Below are 22,171 nucleotides of genomic sequence, written 5' to 3'. Positions count from 1 at the left end.
GATTTGAATACCTTGGTAATTTGAACTCTACTCTAAATTAGAGGAGAGATACACAAAATGTAAAAGAAAGCTCTAAAGAACGAGCATTAGAAACTACAGGTAAAAATTGTTGGAGAAACATTCATTGGTTATTGACTCACTAAAAAAGGTACAAAAAAAAAATAGAACAGCAATGCATAAAAAAGAAAAAGAGCCCCTACTTAAAACTTAAAAACTACTCTCGTTGCTCCATAATAAACTTACATAAACCTCAACCAATGATTGAAATCTCACAACACCCAAATTTTTTTTAAAAAGAAAACATAAAAGCTCTCTCTGGTTTCATTGTGTTGTGTCTTATCAGATTCGAATACTACCTCTTTGGAGGTCTCTCATCATCGTCATCACTACTATCATCTTCATCTTCTTCAGGACCTCTCTTCCGCTTTGGAGGAGCAGCCACTGATTTCCCAGCACCACCCGAGTGATCGTTCTCATCGTCATCTCCTTCATCAATATCCTCTTCAACACCATTCTCTTCCGGCTCAAAATCACTTGCATCCTCCTCATCTTCAGCTCTACCAACCGGCCTCACTAAGTACTCTGTTCCAAGATCCGCCTACACAAAATCCCAAATAACAAAACCAAAACATTAACACCATCTCAGTTTCAAACCTTAAAACCAAACTTTACTAAACCAAACAACAGTTTCTATTTCTAATATCAAAAGCAAGAACAACCCTATTCAGATAAGTAGCACAAAGGTATGGACTTTGAAACATGAACATGGAAACCCAAAATCTAACCACACTCTAAGCTGATTTGAGTACAGAGAAAGAAACCAAACAGAGACTTTAACAAAAACCCACGTTTTTATTTAGGGTACGAATGCATAAACCCTAATTTGGGGATAAAACAGAACAATTTCTAATTACAGTAAGATAAAAAAAAATTCCAGGAAAAGTTCAAAGATTCTGTTAAAAGGTGTCTAGGTTAAACAGATCCAGCCTTCAAACAGTGGATTCAAAGCTATTGAAGCACATATATAAAACCCTAGATCTACAATTTTCATCTCAGAGACAAAAACCCTAAATCAAATGAAACAAATCAAATAAAATTGATTAAAAAATCTCAAAAATTGATACCTCATCTTCAGCATCTTCATCCTCATCATCATCATCGTCGTCATCATCATCATCATCATCATCGTCATCTCCGTTTCCATCTTCATCACCTTCCTCATCTTCATCTTCCGCTGATTGTACAGGAGGACCAGCTAAAGACTGCAAGACCTGAATATCATCATCGTCATCGTCTTCCTCTTCCTCCTCCTCATCATCATCATCATCGTCGTCATCATCTCCTTCACTTCCAAATTCTTCACCTTCGTCTTCGTCGCTACCTCCTTCACCACCGGCTTTAACTTGTTCTTCTTCATCACTATCGTCGTCGCTTAGAACTTGAATCTCAGGCTCTTCTTTGTCTTTGAAGTCCTTACCATCAGTCATCTTTCTCCGAAGAAGCGAACTTTACAAGATTTTTCTCGAGAAAATAATTCGATTTTTCCTGGAGAAATTTTAGAGAAGGAGAAGAAAGAGAAAGGGTTAGAGAAGGTTCGACTCATGAGCTTGAAGCAGTACCGTCTTTGAGATTAGATCTGAACCGTTGAATGTTAATTTCACGAGGATTGATGACGTGGATTGTGATCCGACGGTTTAGATGAGAGAACAATGTGGTTTTGATGAGTAAGGGTAAAAAGATGCCTCAAGACCCACAGCGGCGGGCCAAAACCTGAATTAAAATAAAATAATTAATTATTTTCTTTTTTAGGATCACTCACACGTGCGGCTTGTGCGGATAATTAATTCAAAGTTAAAACCACTTTTTATTTTTAATTTTCTCAATCGAATATTCTAGTTTCTAAGTATAATTAAGGCCCAATATCATATAATAGATTTGATAATTTGGATATTGGGTTTGATACAAAATGTAAAAAACTCAAAACTTTGTTTAAAACACATTTTTGTCATCAGCTGATAATTTAGGAATTTACTAGGAAGGATTTCAAAATCGCTCCCCTTTTCTGGGCTTAGTACTCTCTTTTTTTACCAGAGTACGAAATCTCTCATCTTTTGACTTTAGTATGAAATAGAGCTCTGGTCATACTAAAACTTTTTGTTTCTCAGAGATTCAACGACTTTAGTGTCATTTTCTCTCATTTTCACAAAATATCTTCTAGGTTTGGCGGCTTCTGTTTAGACCTCTAAAGTTTCTTGGGGTTTTAATACCTGCTTGGAGGTGTCTGTATCTTTTGCTTTCTCTGTAATTTCAAAATGTCTGCAGCGATGGTTAAAGCCCTGATGGCAATGTCCCTCGACGACGATGACGAACCATTTATTATGCCGAATCTCCCAGAATTCTGCTCTAGCGAAAAGAATGAGCTCAGCCTTATTGGCCGCATCCTCAATCCTAACTCCCAGAAAGTCTCTAATGTAGTCCTAACGATGCCCAGGAAATGGCAAAAGGTCGGAAGGGTTCGTGGCTTGGCCCTCTCCAAAGAGCGCTTCCAGTTTATCTTCTTAAAAGAGTACGATCTTATCGAAATCATGGAAAAAGGTTTCCAAACGTTCAACGAATGGGGTTTGGTTCTCGACAGATGGGTGGAGCAGCCACCTAGTGACTACCTCCAATTCGTAAAGATCTGGATCCAGATTCGTAATATCCCCGTGAACCATTACACTGATAAAGCGATTACTGCCCTAGGTGAGTTGATTGGACAGGTGATTGAAGTGGTTTTTGATCCTGACAAACCCCATAACCAAGATTTTGTCAGGGTTTTGATTAAGTTCGACGTGTCAAGACCGCTGAAGAAATCTAAAGTTATCGGCTTGCTTCATGGTCAATCTACCACCATCTCCTTCCATTACGAAAAAGTGCAAAAGCGATGCTACAACTGCCAACGATTATCCCATGAGGTCGACTTTTGTCCAATCCTGCTTATGAAAAAATAGGAACTGGAGGACAGGAAATTGATGGGCTTAGCAGTTGAAAAACCAAAACCTCCTTTGGTTCTAAAAGAATCGGATCCGCTCTTTGGGATCCTATAGGAAAACCAAGTTGGCATCAACCCCATGACTAGTCGTCCACGAATAGCTCCTGAGATTCTCGAAGGAATGCGACAGTATCTGGTGATCTCTAATGGTGAAGATAGAGCCATTAGAGAAGACAGAGTAAAGAAATCGGTTGCAGAGGCAGAAAAAGATCCTTTCACCAAGAAGTCAGTCTTGCAATTAGAACCTCTTCCTCTTGTCTCACATGATCTAAACAAAAGCAAGGGTTTGGTCTTCGGATACGACACTGAAGACTCCTCCACCAACTCGGAGCGTCTACTTCCAAAAGGTCAAAAACTAATGGATGCGGCCATTCAGGCTGGCAAAGGCAGTGGGAGATAGGACCACCACTCTCCAATGCACCTAGATACCAATATCCCGCCCTTTCTTGATATTTTCCCCTCCTCCCAAGCGAACTCTATGGTCTATAGGATTGGTCTCTCTGAGGCTGGTCCTTCCGGGGATCCCAGGAAACAATCAAAACCAAGGAGGAGAACTTCAAAAGGACACATGAAAAGCATAGGAAAGAACCACAAGATCTCTAGTGGAGAATTTTTACTTAAACCTGGTACTGGTGAAGGTTTTCTGGAGAAAAGGAAAGCAGAGTTTGAACCGGATGGTGTATCCAAGGCTGCAAAGCCAAAAACACTAGAGATGGTCCCAAAGGAGGGACCGTCTAACGCTTAATGAATTTCCTGAGTTGGAATTGCCAAGGTGTGGGGCGGCCTCACGACTTGACAATTTTGCGTCTCAAGGAGTACGGAAAACGTATTTTCCTGAGATCTTGTTCCTGATGGAGACCAAAAATTGTAAAAATGTACTAGTAGATTTGCAAGTGTGGTTTGGTTATGATAATATTTTCACGGTGGAACCTGAAGGTCTGAGCGGAGGGTTAGCTCTATTTTGGAAAAACTCAGTTCAAATTAACTTCAAGTTTGTAAATAAGAATCTTTTGGATATGGAAGTTTTGGTTGGCAATTCCCCATTGTTTATCTCTTGTGTTTATGGGCATCCAGTGGCAGGTTCAAGACAAGAGGTTTGGGAGAGGCTAATGCGGATAGGCTCGCAAAGATCCTCCATTTAGTGTACGATGGGAGATTTTAACGAAATCCTACATAATGGTGAAAAGTTGGGAGGACCAAGAAGACCCAATCAGTCCTTCCAAGGGTTTGCGGATATGTTATCTATTTGTGGAATGTCAGAGTTGGAAAGCAAAGGGAACAACTTTACTTGGGATGCCATGAGAGGAACTACTTGGGTGCAATGTAAATTGGATCGAAGTTTTCGAAACAGAAAATGGTTCAAACATTACCCCGCCTCCAATCAGTCCTTCCTAGAAAAAAGAGGTTCTGACCACAAACCGGTTCTTTTAAGCCTGTTAACCTCAAAAGATTCCTATAGAGGGCATTTTAGGTTTGACAAAAGGTTTTTATTCAAACCTAATGTCAAGGAGGCGATTACCTTAGCTTGAAATTCCTTAGTCAGACCAAGTGAAGGATCGGTCTCTGATAAATTGTGTTCTTGTAGAAAGACGCTGAGTAAGTGGAAAAAGGCAAACTCTGTCAATGCTGCGGATAAGATCACTCACCTTCAAACAGCTTTGGAATCAGAACAATCAGCTCATCCGCCCTCTAGACCTTTAGTCCTTAGTTTGAAAAAAGATTTGATCTTGGCCTACAAGGAAGAAGAGACCTACTGGAACCAGAAATCTATGGAGAAATGGCTTCTTGATGGAGATAGAAACTCAAAATACTACCATGCCTCCGTAAAAGCAAACAGAACAAAGAATGGTATTTCCAAACTCTTTGATGTCAATGGAAATGTCCAGCGTTCAGAAGCCTCCAAGGGTGAAGTTGCTAGCAGTTATTTCAAGAATCTCTTCAAGTCTTCTAACCCGAGCAACTTCCAATCTCTTTTTTTCGATCTCCCACCGCGGGTGTCTTCCTCAATGAATGATGATTTGACTAAACCGGTGAGTAAAGAAGAAGTTAAGGAAGTTGTCTTCTCCATCAAACCTGCAAGTGCTCCAGGTTCGGATGGTATGACAGGTCGGTTCTACCAACACTATTGGGAAGTGGTGGGAGAAGAGGTTACCAAAGAGATTCAAGACTTTTTCACATATGGAACTTTTCCAAAAGAGTGGAACTACACACAGCTGTGCCTCATCCCAAAGATAATGAACCCGGTGCACATGTCGGACCTGCGTCCGATCAGTTTATGCTGAGTCCTGTACAAAATCATCTCCAATATCCTTGTCAACAGGCTGAAACCTTTCTTGAGTGATATTATCTCACCAAATCAGACGGCGTTCGTCCCAGAAAGGCTGATATCAGACAATATATTAGTGGCACATGAACTCGTCCATGCTCTTAGAACCCACCCTCAGGTTTCAAAGAGATTCCTAGCTCTCAAAACCGATATGTCCAAGGCTTTTGATCGTGTGGAGTGGTTTTACATCGAAGATCTTCTGTCGGCACTAGGTTTCAACACTAAGTGGATTGGATGGATCATGGCATGTGTTACTTCTGTAACATTCACAGTACTGTTTAATGATCAAGAGCATGGGATGATAGTTCCTGAAAGAGGTCTCAGTCAAGGGGATCCCCTATCCCCTTTCCTTTTCATCTTGTGTAATGAAGTTTTAACCAACATGCTGAACAAAGCAGAGGCTGAAGGGAAGATCAGTGGTATTCAGTTCTCGGAAGAGGGTCCCTCGGTCCACCACCTTCTTTTTGTCGATGACAGTCTTTTTCTCTACAAGGCTGATGTCACCCAATGCTCTAACCTTAACCTAGATTTAAAAGAGTATGGAGAGGCTACAGGGCAAATCATCAAACTTTCGAAATCCTCCATCACTTCTGGAAATAAAGTAGCCAATGAAAAGAAATTCTGTATAAAGCAAGTCATGGGAATAGACAATGAAGGCGGTGCAGGAACCTACTTAGGCCTCCCTGAGTGCTTTAGTGGCTCTAAAAAAGATATGTTAGCCTATATCCATGACAGACTTAAATCCAGATTATCCGAATCTTATGCCAGAATCCTATCGTAAGGAGGCAAGGAGGTATTGTTAAAAGTTGTTGCATTGGCTATGCCAGTATATGCAATGTCCTGCTTCAAACTCCCAAAGTCAACGTGTACGGCTCTCTCTAGTGCAATGGCTGATTTTTGGTGGCAGGCTTTTGAACACAAAAGGAAGATTCACTGGGTAAGCTGGGAAAAGATGTGTTTATCCAAAGATCAAGGAGGTCTGGGCTTTAGGGATATCGAAAGCTTTAACCAAGCTTTACTAGCCAAACAAGACTGGCATCTTCTCCAAAACCCGGATTGTCTTTTTGCCAGGTTATTCAAGAGCAGATATTTTATTGATACTGATTTTCTAAATGCCGAAGTTGGTGATCGCCCCTCCTTTGCTTGGAGAAGTGTGCTCCATGGATCTGCTCTCCTCCAAAATGGTCTAAAAAAGAAAATTGGCAATGGAAAATCAGTACGAGTCTGGAGAGACCAGTGGATTTATGATGGTGAGTGGAGAGCTCCGTACAGCAAACAAATTCATATGAATATCTCCCTCAAGGTCAGTGATCTCATTAACCCCCACTCTTCTGATTGGGATAGAGAAACCTTGGAAGATCACTTTTACCCCCCCATGTGTTGAGCGTATCTTGGCTACCAACTTGGTATTAAGCGACGATGATTACTGGTGTTGGGAACTCAACAAGTCAAGTGAGTATTCGGTGAAAACGGGATACAGTTTAGCTCACTCTATTAACAAGGCTCAGCTTATTGCAGAAGCAACATGTCTCCCATCTCTGAATCCTCTAAAAGATAAAGTCTGGTCTATCAAAACTGAGCCTAAGATTAAAACTTTTCTCTGGAAAGCTTTATCTGGAGCATTACCAGTCACTGAGAGACTTATCACAAGGGGAATGCAGGTGGACAGAAGATGTCAGTTTTGTGGCTTTGAAGGAGAAGATATCAATCATGTCCTCTTCACCTGTGAAATTGCTCGTCAGATCTGGGCGCTATCTCTGTTCCCTCTCCCTGAACATGGTTTCAATCAACATTTTGTTTATGAAAATATTCAGTTCTTGTTGACCATGGGAGATAACATCAATGTTGACCTCGATATAAGACAAGCTTTTCCTTGGATTTTGTGGACTCTTTGGAAGAATAGAAACAAATTCTCCATAGAAGGTAGACTATTTGTGGCTATGGAAACACTGAGCAAGATTCGGAAAAATGTCCTGGATTGGTTCCTAGCACAACAGGTAGCCACTGAAACTCAAAACTGTCCCTCTCAACTTAGCAGGACAGAAAAAAACGATGGACTACCCCTCCCGCCTCTTGGGACAATTGCAACATAGGGGTATCCTGGGACAAGAAGAAAAGTTCAGTTGGAGGATCCTGGGTTGTTCGTGATGCCTATGGTTCAGTCAAGTTACATAGCCGTAGGGCTTTTGCCAATATCAATTCATGGTCGGAAGCTTATATGATCTGTTTTAAGTGGGCAGTTGAAAGTATGATAATCCACAGGTTTATTCGGATAATTTTTACCTTAGAAGAATCGATTCTAGTCAATGCTATCAACAAACCAAAAGCTTGGCCATCCTTCAGGTTTCAGGTCTTAGAAATGAAGAAAGCCCTGTAACCTCTTTTGTTTTGGAAGATGGTTTCGGAATCTAGAGCAACTAACAGAGGGCCTTTTTTCATTGCTCAAAGTGTCACCAAATCAGATCGTTGTCACTCCTATGTTCAAACAGTTTCCCGTGTTGGCTCAAGAATATCTTTGGCAGTGAGATGGTGTCTCTCTCTAGTTTTAGTTCTAACCTGGGTTTTTTCTTTTAACTATTTTTTGTAGAGCTGTTTTAGCTGTAGCTAATAGCCAAAGGCTTTGTATTGTAAGTCCTTCAATATCAATATATATACCTTTTAGACGGAAAAAAAAAACACATTTTTGTAATTTGGATAGTTTCTTTCGTAAACTTTAAACAATAATAATGGAGAAACTGATTTTGCTGAACTGTAATTGGTTAGTGGGTTATAAGAAACTAAAGAAAGTACTTAGTGTAAAAAATTAAAACTCTAAAACATCAATTTATAAAGAACAAGAAGGTAATATACGGATCACATTCTCTTCTTTTTGTTTTTTTGTTAGGAATGTTGTCGTGTGTGAGAAAGAGAGAAAAGATAAAATCGGTACAAGTACAACTATGAATGCTTGACCTGGAGAGTTGTAGCTTTAACTACTTCAGACACTTGGGCACCACAGTTTAATCAACTGACATAACGACAATAATCTTTACATCTCTTTTTTTAAACTAATAGCTATTATGAAATTTTTAGCCAAAAAGGAAAATTATCCAATGGATGTTTTATGTTATCTAAATTGAGAAGTTAAAAAAATGCCCTTTTCACAAACTATTTTTAAAAAATAATTTTTTTCTACAAAAATTATCAAAAATGTTTCTAAAATTTTGATATCTATTTAAATAGATATGTAACAATATAAAAATCATTAAAAAAATGCACAGTTTACATTTATATATTAATATAATATTATAAATAGTGTATAAATATTTCTTAAAAACTTTATAAATAATTTGTAAAACTTTTTAAAATCTTTGTAAAACCTTATAAAATCTTATAAACCCTTACAAATTCTCTACTTTAAAAAGAGTCTCCATCATAAATTTACAAATTTAGATTATTTTATTTTTGGCAATGACACATTAATTAAATAAAACTCCATGATTAAAATTAAAAAATTAGAAATAATAACAGATATTTTAAAAAATAAATAAATAAAAAACATTTTAAAAAACAAACACACTAGGGTATTCTAAAAAAATCTCTATCTAAATCCATTCCCCACCATCAATGCCTCAGGCCTCAGCTATATTTCATTTAGGGAAAAAATAGTGGACATGAGTTGATTGATACACTCAATTACATTTCCCTCAGCTTATTTTCCACTCATTTATTTAAAGGAAAGGGCTAACATTTGCATCCGTTGATTTAAAAAATAAATAAAACCTTGAACTACAAATATCTCTTTACTTCACCAGACACCAGGAAATGTTAAGTCTGCACTGTGAATTGTGATGTATTTGTATACTATGTTACTTTAACTGTTTCGTTAAATCCAGAAAACAAAAGTTGGCAAACTAAGGAGTACTAGATATCTTTCGATATGGACTAAAAGATGTCCCTTTCAATTCAACGAATTATTTATGTAAAACAGCTTGAATAAGAAAATATATTAAAGTTTTGTAGTTTAAAACTAATCTCAATAATTCATATGCATTAGAAGCCTTGTTTAATATATATATATATATATATTATATATATGTATGTGAAGGACTTGGGAGTGAATGTATGTTAATTCATGAACATGTTTTTTTCTAATAGATTCCGATCATTTGCTACTTATAAAGCTATGTAACCGTTTTATTAATTTATGAACACGTTGTTTTTGATAAATTGGGATAACTTGATGCTTTTTTCTAGATATTTGTTACTGAACAGATCAGTTATGGACAAAATGTTTTGTTACAAGTTAAATTGTCCGCTAGTACGTATTCTGAAAAGTCCAAGACACCAAATACATACCCAATTTTTGACAAAGTTAAAATATTAAATCTAGTGAGCATACGTCTGGAAAAATAAACATTTTCCTTTATACAAATTAATCTTCTATCACTCGAAGTTTCTATCGCCGTATATGTACCTATTGCTCTATGTATGGTTCAAAACAATTGTATAAATTAGCAGAAATTGAATGATTGAATAGGTATATTAATATATGAAAAGGACTTCTCGTATTGAACTTATCTTTCGGCGTTTGGCCAAACCCCAAAAGCAAGAAAAATAAAGAAAAATAAATAAAGGAAGAAGATGATGATATGATTATATTAATGGCTCTTAAGAAAAAATTGCTTAGGTCGGTCATATGTTGTCAAATGAAATGTTTAAAATAACTCAAATAATGGTTTGCTTTATATAACTTTAAACTTTTATCTTATTTTCTATAGATGATATTGATAGATGATGTAAATGTAATGTCTCCACTATATATGTAACTACGGCTAAGCAAAAGTTAGCCCCTTGATTAAATTAGATTAAAGCTTTTTCTTGTTTACGATGATGCAGTGTTACACGCTAACGTCGATTGTTGGATCCACATGGCGATGTTTATACATAGTTCGTTGGAAAGTTACAGAAACTTTAATTCTTGGCCCAAACATTGAATAACAAACTACTTATGTCTGTTGTTTTTATCTACTTCTTATGAACCATATAATATTCGTAAAAACTGGTCGTATTAGAAACATACCAAAAAATAAGTCGGTATGTGTTTGGGTTGGTTGGAACCGTTGAAGAGCTTGTAGTATATATCGGGGTTCACATTAGCATAGTTGAGAGACTTGTATAGCTGTGATTGTGATATGTTTTGTCATCATTATGTAACTATTTCTTTATTAATAAGAAAAAGGTTTTTACGTTACTATCTCTACTAGCTAGCTAGTTTGTACGTTTCGTCTTGAAATAATGCTTTGTCAGTTAGAATAGTAGAGACAGAACTAATATCTTCTACAAATATTTGCTATATCACACGAAAATAATAGTATTTTACAAGTTATTTTTTTGGTCTTCAAAAATTGAAGTTATAAAGTTAAATATGGCTTTTTCATAAAACCTTTGTTTATTAAACTATTTTTATTATTATCTGTTTTCTAATTTTTTTTTCATAAAACCTTTGTTTAATTCAAACTTAAAATTAATATAGAAATTCAAATTTTGAAAACCATAAAAAATGTATAGAATTATTGAAATTCAAATCACTACAGGAAATTAAATACGAATAGTTGTAGGCATAAATACCCTTTCCATATCATCATTTGACTAATATTAATTTGGCATATTTACTATTTCATAGTAATATAATTTTCAGTCATAATAATAGACATTATATTAAATGCTTTTACCAATTTTTGTTCTTGGATACTATAGAAACTAAATATTTATTACTTATGTAACCCAAACTAAAGAAATCTATAGTATACTGTATATCCAAAATAAAATTTGATTGGACAATATATTTGTTTGGTGGTATATACTAACATAAAAGTATATTACCTGAAAATATCAGAAGTGATGTATAGCTTTTTATCCTTATTAAGGGAGTTTATGGTAAAGGCACACCACCAATTCAATTATATATATTGGAGCCGTGCACTACACAGACAAATTAATACACGCAGAGACACAAACACACACTTATATAAACAACAAAAGCGAAACCTCCAACTTTTTACATATAAAGATCATCATCCAAGAAGAAGAAGATGAAGCTGATCGTGATGGTGATGACGATGATGATGATAAGTGAAGGAAGTATGATAGATCAGACATGTAAACAGACACCAGACTTCAAACTTTGTGTCTCTCTACTCAACTCCGACCCACGTGGCTCCTCTGCCGACACCTCTGGCCTCGCTCTCATCCTCATCGATAAAATCAAGGTATTTTTCAATTTCTTTTCTTCTATATATATATATATATATATATATATATTTCCAATTATCTCAGATTATTTTCAAGTCTTATAAGAATCAAATCTTAACTAAAGGTTTTGTGGTTGCTTAAAAATTTGTATTTGATAAAACACAAATTGACGTAAAATTTAATTTTATTCTATTCTATAACTTTGATCTCTTAAAATTTTATCAGTTGTTAGTGTTAAAAAAAAAAGTCCCATAAGTTTCGTTATTCTACGAAAAAAGTAACTATAACTAAGACGTTTTTTTCTATAAGTAGCACAAGGGGTTGTTTTTGATAAATAAGATTTTTTTGATTATTTTTGTTTAGAACACATACCTACGGGTGTTATTTTTTGTGTTTTCATGTCGTAGTAATATTGTTTTCAATTTCAGTATAGTGTATATAAAGCTCGTTTGTCGTTTCTATCCCACCAATTATGTAGCAACATAAAATTATGGGGTTATTTTATAAAAATATTATTTTGTAGGTGCTGGCGACAAAGACCTTAACCGAGATCAACGGTCTATATAAAAAGAGACCGGAACTAAAACAGGCTTTGGACCAATGTAGTCGAAGATACAAAACGATTTTAAACGCTGATGTTCCCGAAGCCATTGAAGCTATCTCTAAAGGAGTCCCTAAATTCGGCGAAGATGGTGTGATGGACGCCGGGGTAGAAGCTTCTGCTTGTGAAGAAGGGTTTCAAGGGAAATCTCCGTTGACTAGTTTAACCAAATCAATGCAAAACATCTCTAGTGTGACTAGAGCCGTTGTGAGAATGTTGCTTTGATTTTATCTTCTTATAAGGTTTATATGTGTTTGATTGAGATATTATATCCTCTTCATAAAAAAAAAAAAAAAAAAAAATATGAGAACTAGCTAAAAGAATGTCCCCGAGTTTGTTGTTGTTTCTAGTTTTCATGTAAATTGTAGTTTGTTTCTCATTTCTACTAGCTTTTCAAATCTGTATTGGCATGTTGTTTATATTTCTGATACATCATGCTGTTGTTTTGTTCATAAGCAACTTCTGATGATGCGGATGTTGCTATAGGAGCACTGCACAGTAAGCTCACTCTTCATATTATGTATTTTCAGATCAGAGGAGTGTAATTAATTTCACACTATCAAGAAGTAAAACGCATACATATTAAACAATATCAGAAACAGAGTTAACTCCAATGATATATATATAACCATATATTCATGTTAAGTTACTTTCACTATGCTACATCAAAGCGATAAAAATATGAGGGGAGAAAAAGGTCAGCTGAACTGGAACATTTATAAAAACGAAATCAAGTCTTTTTATCCTCTCCTTGCTGAAAATTGTTTCTCAATTCATGCAGCTTGCATTATACACGATACGGACATGGTCAATGACGGTATTGGAGAACGTGAACTCTCTTGTTGGGAAATCAGCAAGACCAGAGTATCTGCAAAAACTAACTTACCTGTGTTGGAACCCCCACAAGGCCATTAGACACATCGACACAGTGAGGGCTTACACATTTGGATCTCATTTTTTTGTGGAGGTTGACATCGTTCTTCCTTCTGACATGCCTCTGCAAGTGGCTCACGACATAGGAGAATCGCTGCAAGAGAAGCTCGAGCTGCTAGAGGAGATCGAAAGGGCTTTTGTACATCTTGATTATGAGTACACTCACAAACCTGAGCACGCTAGTAGATCCCACAGTTAGCTGTTTATGTTTTCAAGATGTCTACGTTTCCAAATCTGTTACAACGTAAAATCTCCAGTGTATTGTTTAGTAGACAATTGTGAGATAAAAGGAATGTATCTTTGTAACTATCTACTTGCGTGTTTCATTTCATTTAGCAACAAGATGCTTTCCCCTACTCACGCACAGATATGTTAAATACTAGTCTCAAGCAGATGACGTTACTGAAACCATATTCACTACAACTTAAAAAGTCTTAAAACCAAAGTCATATTGGCTCGACTTTGACGTATTAGAAAAAGTTGTTGTAGATTTTGTCCCACATCGGAAAGGTGAGGCGTGTGAGTGCTGTGAAGACTAGTATAAAGTATTGAGGGTGAACGACTGGTGAAAATTGCCTTAAACTAATGAGTAAGGAAAACAAAGGGAACGGTGAGAGCCGGTCGCAGCGCCTAACTAAATCGTGAAAACGTTTAAAAAATGGCGCAAGAATTTATGGAAGGGTAAATAGGCTGGTACGAGTGTTGACGCTGCTTACTTTTGCAGAACTCAACTTGTGCGGGCCTCCCCCATCCCCCATTACTCCCCTAGTTCTTAAACCTTTTTTAAAAAAACACTAAATAATCATCTCATTTATACATTGGTAGTTCTTAATCCAACTAAACCAAAGCCAAAAAAAAAAAAAAATCAAAAATCGTAATCAAGCCCTTTTAGAAATTCCTAACGATCGTTACGTGTCATCGTCTAATTGGGTAGAAAGTTTTGACAAACCAAAACTTGTTTTTTTTCTTTTTTTTTTCTTTCTTTTTTCTGTGTTTCTCGTCTCTCTTTTAGGAAGATCCTGCCGGAAATTGGGTTTTCAGAGCTTAGGTCACGGTGCTAGGAGTGTATCGACGGTAACTGGGAAATCGTTAAATCTGTCTCTGCTATTAATCGGTGAGTTCTTGTTTGTGTTGGATTTGGCTTCAACAATTTGTTAGTGAACTCATAATCTTAGGATGTAATTGTTCTGTTTTATGATGCAAAATCTGATATCTTCTTGTATAATAATTTTCTTTGGATTCACATGTTTAGTTGCCTCTGTTGTTTTGTTTGCAATCTAAAAACAATCTAAATAAACTTGTCATAGGAAATTTAGTTTTTGACAAGGAAATAGATTGGAATTTTTTTTTTTTTTTATGTTGAGGTTGGTTCAAGGATGCTCCAATCTCTGTTTATGTTTAGTGTTTACTGTCTCTGTTATCAATGCTAACTAGGACTGCTACTTTCGATTAGTTGGTGGGTAATTTTGATGAATCCGGATTTGAAGGCTGGAGTTATTTTGATGCTTGTACCAAATCAGTATGTATACTGAAATCAGAATTACATTGCTCGTCTCCTTCTTTGGTAATCAATCATGTGTTGCTTTAAAGAATCCAATTATGCTAGAATCTGAGACCGTGTTAGGCTCTGTTATGATCATTGTGCTCAAACCTTAGTCTTTATTTACCTAACATGCATACTTAGGTTCTGCCAGTAACTGTTTTCTTCTGAACACGATTCAGATCTCTGAACCAAATTGGCGGCATCATTTGGAGTTTTGTAGATCTCCCTGAGACAAAAATAAAAAAGGGGTAAACTCCTATCACTTGGGTTATTTTGGTTTTGTTCTTTCGTTATATAAAAATTGATACTTTTATGGTTTAATCTAGCTTATCCCTTGGCTAATTGATTCTTTCTCTTCTCTCATATTAGTTGTTCGAAGATTTGCTCAGTTTGAGATAGATTGAGTACGGAGCTTGTTCTGATCGTGTGAGTTGTTCTCTGTCTCATTTGTCATCCCTTTTGATTGCTCTGATTGTTACGAATTTGTTAAATTGAGAGAGTTTCAACTGATTGGATATTTTGCTGTTTCTGTGTAAGTAACCATCTTTTGGAACATTGGGCTTGCTTTTGTTGACATGGTTTAAAACAATTCCTCTGTTTGCATTTTCTTCTGGGTTTTGCTTATACTTTTTTTTTGTGGGTGGGATTGTCTTTGTCTAAAACATCTCTATCTGTTTTTAATCTGACTTTCTATATTTTGATCTAATGGGTTCTGGGATCGCTCTCTTGCCTTTTCAGTGATGCTTTTCCTCTATTTCATAACTGAAAAGTGAATCTGGTGACGCGGAAGATAAAATCTAGTGTTTGTTCTTAGTCACACTAAATCGTTGCAGTTTTAGTTTTTTGGTCTAACTATATTGATTGAGTTAGAGATAAAAAAGTTTAGGATAGATGATGATTTCATATTCTAGTCTGGGAATTCCTTTTTAGTTTATACTTTGATAGTCTCATCATCTTCTTGGCAAGAGAAGCAGTTGTTGTGTGCTGATATTATTATTGGATTTAACATCTACAACATTGTTATTAGGACCTGTGGATTTTGATTCCATCTTGACCAGTATTCGAATTGGTCTTTCTTGATCTTTTTTTAGACGCTCCAAATCGATTTCTGGTTATAGCAGCAAGGGAGAGACAAACTCACAAGTCACAACTGGTTTTCTTTGTTTCAGCTCTCAGTGATCTTGCAGTAGTTTCTCAGTATGGAAGAAGCTCATTCAGTGAATAGTCCGAGACGGGTATTAAGCTTCTCCGAGAGAAAGAAGCAAAAGCCCGGTTTCAGGGATTCAGACAGCAGAAGATCATCTCCGTTCAAAGCATCACAAGTTCATCATGGACCCAAACCCTCAGAGGTGTATGGTTTTGTAGGTTCCATTTCGACTGTTGTTGCCACTGTCATCTTCTTGATATGGGCTTATGTACCAGATAAACTGCTGGAGTCTATAGGTATCCATTACTACCCAAGCAGGTACTGGGTACTGGCTATGCCAACATATTTGATGGTCACTCTGATGCTTACTTTGGCCTTTTACATTGGTCTCAACTTCATCGCTACTCCACCTCCAACCTCTCTCAATACCTTGTTTGGTGAGCTCCCCTGCACCCCCTCTTTTAGATTACTTTCATCTAATGGTGTCCTCTCTGTTCCAATAGCTAGCTAGAATGTTTCAAATGTTGTATGTGCAGGGGAGTGTTTTTTTTTGGAGTTTTCTTGCTTTGATGATATTGTTTGTTTGGTATGGCAGATGAGTACAGTAGAGAACCTGGGGAACTCGATCCTGGGATGGAAGAAGGTGAAGACAGGCCTATAGATCCAATTTCTGACATTGATATTACAAGAATCAATAATCTTATGTTCAAAGGCAACTCCTAATCCTTAGAATTCTGGGATTTTCTAAATTAAAAATGAAAAACTTGCGTTTTTAGTAGCGGATCAATTCTTTGTGTAAGAGTCAAAGACAACATCTTACCTGCGTTTCGTTTTCAAGCAGACTCTAGAGAGGTGTCGAGTGTCAAGTTTTTCCGTCAACTACTATATTTTATTTTATTTTATTTTTGTCAAACCCGTCAACTACTATACTACACTTACAAGTTTTTGATAATAATATTTGGCAAAACGTACCAACCAAACCAAAGCCAAATAGAAAAAATATTTGGTACAAGTTAACCGGCAAACCACTAAACCTAATTTTCAATTCTGAGGTTTTTTTAGTCAGATTTTTCTGGAACCCAAATCGCTTTCTTCTTTTCATCTCTTCTTCTCCGACACCGTTACTTCGTCTGTACTACTATATAACTAACTGTTTCAAAATTTATACTTCTCTACTGTTTTGAATGACTCGATTGGCTTCATCGTATAGAATTTTTTTATAGATCTCTTTGAGACGAAACAAGATAAAAAAAGGTAAACTCTTGAGACTAGAAAGTTATATTTCTGATGAATTTTGCTGAGACTAGAAAGGTTCTTTTGGTTTTCTTCTTTCATGTTATAAAAATTGATACTTTTATGGTTTAATGTTAGCTTATTCCTTGGCGAATTGATTCTTTCCCTTCTGATATTACAGTTGTTAGAAGATTTGTTTTGCTCATTGGTTGGTTAATCAAATTTGACTATCAAGTGTTTATTATTTTTTTATATAACTGGTTTTGTTTCCAATCACTACATACTGCATTAGAGTCTCTTTACAAAAGCTGAAGTTCATATTCTTTGTCTTCATCACTTACTTGACTACTTTGGTGAATTATTGTGTTACAGAAATCTTTAGGAATTGATCCAAAGTGGGGGGGGGGGGGGATTAATGGGAACCATAGACCTTAGAGCTGCTGCAGATGGAAACTTGATTGCGGATCTTAGTAGTCAAGTTCACCAGCTCCCTTGCTGCATTAGATTCGATGGTCCTGCTGAAGTTTCCCACTATTTCAAGCCTAATTCCAGTGGTAACAAGACAATAGTATTATGTATATGTGTTTCTGTTTTCACTCTCTTGATATATATAGCGAGATTGTGGGAAGTTTTATTTTAACCGTAGAGGTTGAAATTGATGGAGTAAGAACGGAAGAAGCTCATTTCAGAGGAAGGAAGTTGCAGGGAGCAACTATCTCACTCCCTAGTGGCTATTCTGGTACTCTTCTTTTCTTAACTGATGAAAAGGTGGAAACTTTTGAATTACTTATGGATATATCTTAAGAATGATGTGACTAATGTACCAATTCCTGATGATGGATATCTTAGTTAGAGACTTTTGACAAGAAATATCTGAGATGTTTTTTTTGATGGCTACTCTGATGTTTGAGATATTATATGTTTTTGGTTACTCACTTACTCATTAGCTGCTTGTTCATATGTTATCCCCCTTCAGGTTTTGTGCTTGGACAAGCGAGTAACCTGAATGCTAATGGAAAGAGAAAAGCTTCTAGTATCACGGACGAGAACCCGTGTTGGGAAGCTAAGGCCAAATTCGATAACCTGACATACTGGAATCACGATAACCTCCCTTCAAAAGACGATACTTTTGTGCGGTCTTTTCATTGGTTTAACATTGCAGAAGCGGTGAGTTTATATTACTGTTTCATTCATTATTCTCTCGTTGACTGGTTTATAGTGTTGCAGTCTTTAATTTGTTCCTAACTTGATTGTGAACAATGGCTGAGACTCTGCAGCTGCACAAGCCAGTGAAAGTTGAAGACTTGGTTGCAGCAGTCTCACATGGTGGAAAGGATCAACTATGAAAGTGGCATTAGAACGTTGAACAAAACATAAAACCAAGTAAGAAGACGTTTGTTGACATATAATTCTCAAGGCTTGTTGGATTAGTCCATTTGATGATGAATTGTGTTATTTTCTGTATAATATTGAAATTCTATGATTTTGAATTTCGTTTTTAAAAAATGAATTTATTTGCTCATCTGTTTACAGTTTACATAAACAATTTTTTTGCAATTTCTTATAATTTAAAACCTTCTTGGGGGTTTAATAATATTCCACTTTATTATTGCAATTGTTGTCAGTACAGAGTCAATTTGAATCTTCATGAATCATCTAATCAACAATAATATATGATCTAATATATATCATAGATAGTTTGCTTAAAGTACACTTACCTAAGATGTAATTGTAATCTTAATCAAATGATCTTCCCTAAATTAAAAAGTAATCAAATGATATACTAGAAGTTGTTTGTTTTTAGTGTTTTTGTGTGCTGTTTTGGTAGGTTTTCTATGTTTTGTCTAGTAGCATATTTTGTGTTTCTATTATTCAGTTTCCATATAAATATAAAACTAATACCTCTAGATACAAGTGTATAACATTGCCTTTATACTATGTATGTCTATAACTATATATAAATGATTTTAGAAAGTCATTCATTGTGTAATATAAACATATTAATTAAATTTAGATAGATATTTAATACACACTCAATGTGTATGTTTGAGTATTATTTTTGGCATTTTGACTTTGGACAGAGAAAGATTGTTAATGTTTTGAACTTTTCAAGTTTTGTTTGACGAGGGAAATTTAATAAAGTAAAGTAACGGAGAACGTCGTTTTATTTTCTTTTGCATGTATTTTTGTAAATTTGTGTATCGTATTATGATAACGGCCCCATGCCAAAATTATTGGAGTCTTTCAAATTAAATAAACAGAAAACTTTAACTTATTAAATTCCCCAAAATATTTCGTGTGTGAAACAAACTGAACATATTTTTTTGACGTTCGATTTCGATTTCGTTTCTCATCTTTCAACAAATATGATGAACAAGTGTTGATACCAAAAAAAATATATATATATATATATATATGAACAAGTGAATTGTCATTGTGACCCTTCAAGGTTGGTTTTTGTTTTCTCTCTTCAATCCTCAATTCTTCTTGTTCACCTACAAAAAGTTTCATGTTGTATGTCAAAATCTAATCATCTTTTAAAAGCTTCTTTTGGCAGATTTTAAAAGAATCTTTTTTTCCAGAACATCTTTTACTGACAAAAAGGTTCGATTTTTATTTTTTACTCTGTTTTTTATATTGGTTTCTTTATTCTGGGTTGTTCTGGATTCTGTTATTTGTCGATTAGAGCTTTGAAAAGGTTTCATCTTTGTGTGCAGTGCAGATGAACTTCGTTTTCTATTCTTGGGTTTTATGTTGATGATTCACTGAAGAGATTGCAATTTCGTAAGGTTCGTTGTTGTGGTGTGAGGTGAGGGTCTCAAAAGAGAAAATGGAGTTCAGGAGATTAGATCCGTGATTGAGAGATTTATGCGTTATAATGAACTATTTCAACAACCTCTGCGTCAAGTCAAGAAAAGCTGAGTGTTGTTAAGAGTTCTATCCAAACCTCCGATTCTGGTTTCAGAGTGGTTCCAACGAAGGAACTCTGTCGAGTTCATCCCCAGAAACCTAATTTGTTGGCTTCTAAAGGTGTAATTGATGCACAAGCCAAGCCTCCTCACAGGAGATTTGGTAGGAGTTATGATCAGCAAAACTTGAAGTCGACGAAGCTGAGACATCGTCATATTCATACAAGTGTAAGTGTTGATCCTCTGAAACCCAAAATGGAGGAAAAGAAAGAGAATTCTCAGAGATATTTTACTCCTCTTGGTTTCAGTAGTGGTTCTTCTCATTTGGGATATAGGAAGAAGGGAAAGACTTTTTACTTGAGAAGACTTCCAAGGAAATGAAATGAATAATAAATTTTGTGATGGTACTACTTCATTTGGTCAGAAGGAGAGAGTTGTGAGAGAACTTAAATCCATTTTGATGGCTAGTACATCTAGGGAAAAAGTTGCAGCAGATGTGAAGCTCAGGGATTCATCTTCTTCAGGTTTCATTAGCAAGGTAACTTTATTGATCTCTCATTATAACTATGCCAAATCGTCCAAGGTTTTGACTATATGAAGGAATCAAACCATTTCTAATAGAGTTTCCTTTAACTTTGATATCCTCCTTGTATCAAAGTCGTCAAAGTCCTGTTTTCGTGTAAACATTTGAAGCTTATGTTGTTTTTACACTCAACTGCAGGATAAAAACGATGATTGCTCCAATGCATCTCCGGAATGTCAGACGAACTCGGAAGAAGCTCATCAACCTAGTCCTGTTTCTGTTCTGGAGCCAATTTTTTACGAAGATAACTTAGACGACAGTGAAGATCTCGATTTTCAAAGTAAGGGAAAGCAGCCTCTAGGTAAGCCTTGGTTTCTGACTTTCAGAATAAGGATGAGATCAAAGCAGCAGTGGTAAGTATTTTCACCAATCTTTGAGACAAAAGTTTCCTACCCTTCTCTTAATATATGCCACTATACAAGGCACAGTTGTTTTGAAAATTATGTGCCGTGAAACTTGTAAATCGCAAAGAGAAGTTATAAAAAAAAGAATCTATACTGTCATTGTATGTTAAAATCTTTAGTCCTTTCAATCTATAGAAATGATTACTAGTCCTTGATTTTTTTTGTGTGTTCATGGATTTGCAGCTGTCAATACGAGCTGCTGGTGTTGGGATAACTTTAACAGCTGCAAGCAACTGTTATCTTTGCCGAGCTGTCATGGACTCCGGGTGACCTTACTCAGTCAGAAGATCGTGTGGTCAGGTGGGTCACAAACGATAGTTTAGTGGAGTCACAAATCACAATCAGTAATTAATTTGCAGTGTCATTTTTAAACCCTTTATGTGGCTTTTGATTCATATCTACAGGTCTCTTCAGTTAACATATACTACCTTAGCAAATGATACTGTTGACGGTTCTTTCTCATTCACATTTACCTTTGAAAGTTCAATGAATTCTCCAAAGTCAGTTCTTCCTCACTGAATTTTCGTAATATTGGTCCATTCTTTGCATAGGGATACTGTCCAAAACAAGCTGGATAATCTTGGACAGGTATTCTCTTTTTCTATGTGAAGCCACCTTTAAGGGAAAATCTCTTGGTGTCATGTACAAATCCGTTGTTAGTATTATCTGCAGCATGTCTTCGACCATTAATCTCTGAATCCTATTTAAGTCTCAACTACTGGAATGTGTTCAGTGTGATTAATGAAAAATAGATGTTTGATTGTCACGATAAATTGTGTTACATTTTGATCGTGTGTTAATTTCTGTTGGAGATGTAAATGTCTGAACAATTTATATAACACAGATGCTTGATGGAGAAGAGAATGCTTTGGAGGTTTCATCTAGTCATACGATGAACAGTCCAACAAAAGCAAGAAACAACCCTACAAAGCAGCAAACTCTAGAGCCGTTCTTGAAGCGCTGCAAAAGATTAGATGACGAAACCGAGGAACATCAACCCAGACCCAAAGTTCTCAGACACTGAAAGTAAAAACATGCAAGATCGCAGCAGTGTTTTTGTTGCTTGCATAAACACATGACCTTTTGGGTAAAATGACCATTTGTAATATTCGCAAACAAATGATCTTTAACTGTGTAGTAGTTTCAAGATCACGGATCGTTAGGGCTTGTATTTTCCAGTGGTGTTTGCTTAAGTTGATCTTTCTTTACAGTTCTTATCGCAACAGA

General features: G+C 36.0%; 4 protein-coding genes, 1 non-coding gene and 2 pseudogenes across 11 annotated transcripts; 6 read left to right on the top strand and 1 right to left on the bottom strand.

Annotated features, from left to right (window-relative positions):
* Positions 1 to 60: 60 nt before the first annotated feature.
* On the bottom strand, positions 61 to 1,772 carry LOC104742303 (uncharacterized). The gene is made up of 2 exons (XM_010463297.3): positions 1,125 to 1,772; positions 61 to 598 (listed from the first exon to the last, which is right to left on the bottom strand). The coding sequence occupies exons 1-2, from the start codon at positions 1,485 to 1,487 to the stop codon at positions 353 to 355; spliced, it is 609 nt and encodes a 202-aa protein (XP_010461599.1). The 5' UTR covers positions 1,488 to 1,772; the 3' UTR covers positions 61 to 352.
* Positions 1,773 to 2,324: 552 nt separating this feature from the next.
* LOC147928693 (uncharacterized) lies at positions 2,325 to 3,431 on the top strand (annotated as a pseudogene).
* A 7,844-nt stretch (positions 3,432 to 11,275) lies between these two features.
* LOC104742302 (cell wall / vacuolar inhibitor of fructosidase 1) lies at positions 11,276 to 12,644 on the top strand. Its single transcript, XM_010463296.2, has 2 exons — positions 11,276 to 11,608; positions 12,115 to 12,644. The coding sequence occupies exons 1-2, from the start codon at positions 11,432 to 11,434 to the stop codon at positions 12,415 to 12,417; spliced, it is 480 nt and encodes a 159-aa protein (XP_010461598.1). The 5' UTR covers positions 11,276 to 11,431; the 3' UTR covers positions 12,418 to 12,644.
* Positions 12,645 to 13,697: 1,053 nt separating this feature from the next.
* Positions 13,698 to 13,874, top strand: LOC147928692 (U12 minor spliceosomal RNA). Its single transcript, XR_015581030.1, has one exon. It is a non-coding gene; the product is annotated as a U12 minor spliceosomal RNA (small nuclear RNA).
* Positions 13,700 to 16,728, top strand: LOC104742300 (phosphatidylinositol N-acetylglucosaminyltransferase subunit P). Of its 3 annotated transcripts, XM_019235211.2 has the most exons (5): positions 13,700 to 14,239; positions 14,848 to 14,916; positions 15,038 to 15,094; positions 15,838 to 16,252; positions 16,411 to 16,728. In XM_019235211.2, the coding sequence occupies exons 4-5, from the start codon at positions 15,868 to 15,870 to the stop codon at positions 16,536 to 16,538; spliced, it is 513 nt and encodes a 170-aa protein (XP_019090756.1). In that variant the 5' UTR covers positions 13,700 to 14,239; positions 14,848 to 14,916; positions 15,038 to 15,094; positions 15,838 to 15,867; the 3' UTR covers positions 16,539 to 16,728. The 3 variants fall into 3 exon arrangements, with proteins under 3 accessions (XP_019090756.1, XP_087339102.1, XP_010461593.1); XM_087482976.1 differs by lacking the exon at positions 15,038 to 15,094 and having other exon boundaries at positions 14,068 to 14,239; XM_010463291.3 differs by lacking the exons at positions 14,848 to 14,916; positions 15,038 to 15,094 and having other exon boundaries at positions 14,116 to 14,239.
* A 69-nt stretch (positions 16,729 to 16,797) lies between these two features.
* Positions 16,798 to 20,496, top strand: LOC147928691 (uncharacterized). Of its 4 annotated transcripts, XR_015579206.1 has the most exons (7): positions 16,859 to 17,069; positions 17,421 to 17,602; positions 17,695 to 17,787; positions 18,025 to 18,215; positions 18,326 to 18,431; positions 19,766 to 20,185; positions 20,269 to 20,496. XR_015579206.1 is itself a non-coding variant. In XM_087482978.1 (6 exons), exons 2-5 carry the CDS (start codon positions 17,464 to 17,466, stop codon positions 18,392 to 18,394), a joined length of 492 nt encoding a protein of 163 aa, XP_087339104.1. In that variant the 5' UTR covers positions 16,859 to 17,069; positions 17,421 to 17,463; the 3' UTR covers positions 18,395 to 18,431; positions 19,766 to 20,496. The 4 variants fall into 4 exon arrangements, 3 of the variants coding, with proteins under 3 accessions (XP_087339103.1, XP_087339104.1, XP_087339105.1); XM_087482978.1 differs by having other exon boundaries at positions 19,766 to 20,496; XM_087482979.1 differs by lacking the exon at positions 20,269 to 20,496 and having other exon boundaries at positions 19,771 to 20,185.
* On the top strand, positions 19,937 to 22,152 carry LOC104742301 (uncharacterized; annotated as a pseudogene). The gene is made up of 6 exons (XR_015580813.1): positions 19,937 to 20,495; positions 20,679 to 20,841; positions 21,128 to 21,244; positions 21,349 to 21,395; positions 21,496 to 21,532; positions 21,789 to 22,152. The product of XR_015580813.1 is annotated as an uncharacterized LOC104742301 (transcript).
* Positions 22,153 to 22,171: the final 19 nt, after the last annotated feature.

This window comes from Camelina sativa, chromosome 14 (assembly GCF_030686135.1).
Source record: "Camelina sativa cultivar CO46 ecotype springtype chromosome 14, ASM3068613v1".
NCBI lineage: Eukaryota > Viridiplantae > Streptophyta > Magnoliopsida > Brassicales > Brassicaceae > Camelina > Camelina sativa.
Note: the sequence above shows the minus strand (reverse complement) of the source record. Positions and strands in the feature narration are given on the sequence as shown.

Bases quoted from the DNA above. Each gene is read 5' to 3' on its own strand.
- LOC104742303 (XM_010463297.3), bottom strand. From the start codon at position 1,487: ATGACTGATGGTAAGGACTTCAAAGACAAAGAAGAGCCTGAGATTCAA. The intron at 599-1,124 runs GTATCAATTTTT...GATTTTGTGTAG, and splicing joins ATGAAGATGCTGAAGATGAG to GCGGATCTTGGAACAGAGTA.
- LOC104742302 (XM_010463296.2), top strand. From the start codon at position 11,432: ATGAAGCTGATCGTGATGGTGATGACGATGATGATGATAAGTGAAGGA. The intron at 11,609-12,114 runs GTATTTTTCAAT...ATTATTTTGTAG, and splicing joins TCCTCATCGATAAAATCAAG to GTGCTGGCGACAAAGACCTT.
- LOC104742300 (XM_019235211.2), top strand. From the start codon at position 15,868: ATGGAAGAAGCTCATTCAGTGAATAGTCCGAGACGGGTATTAAGCTTC. The intron at 16,253-16,410 runs GTGAGCTCCCCT...TTGGTATGGCAG, and splicing joins CTCTCTCAATACCTTGTTTG to ATGAGTACAGTAGAGAACCT.
- LOC147928691 (XM_087482978.1), top strand. From the start codon at position 17,464: ATGGGAACCATAGACCTTAGAGCTGCTGCAGATGGAAACTTGATTGCG. The intron at 17,603-17,694 runs GTAACAAGACAA...TTTTAACCGTAG, and splicing joins TTTCAAGCCTAATTCCAGTG to AGGTTGAAATTGATGGAGTA. The intron at 18,216-18,325 runs GTGAGTTTATAT...GAGACTCTGCAG, and splicing joins GGTTTAACATTGCAGAAGCG to CTGCACAAGCCAGTGAAAGT.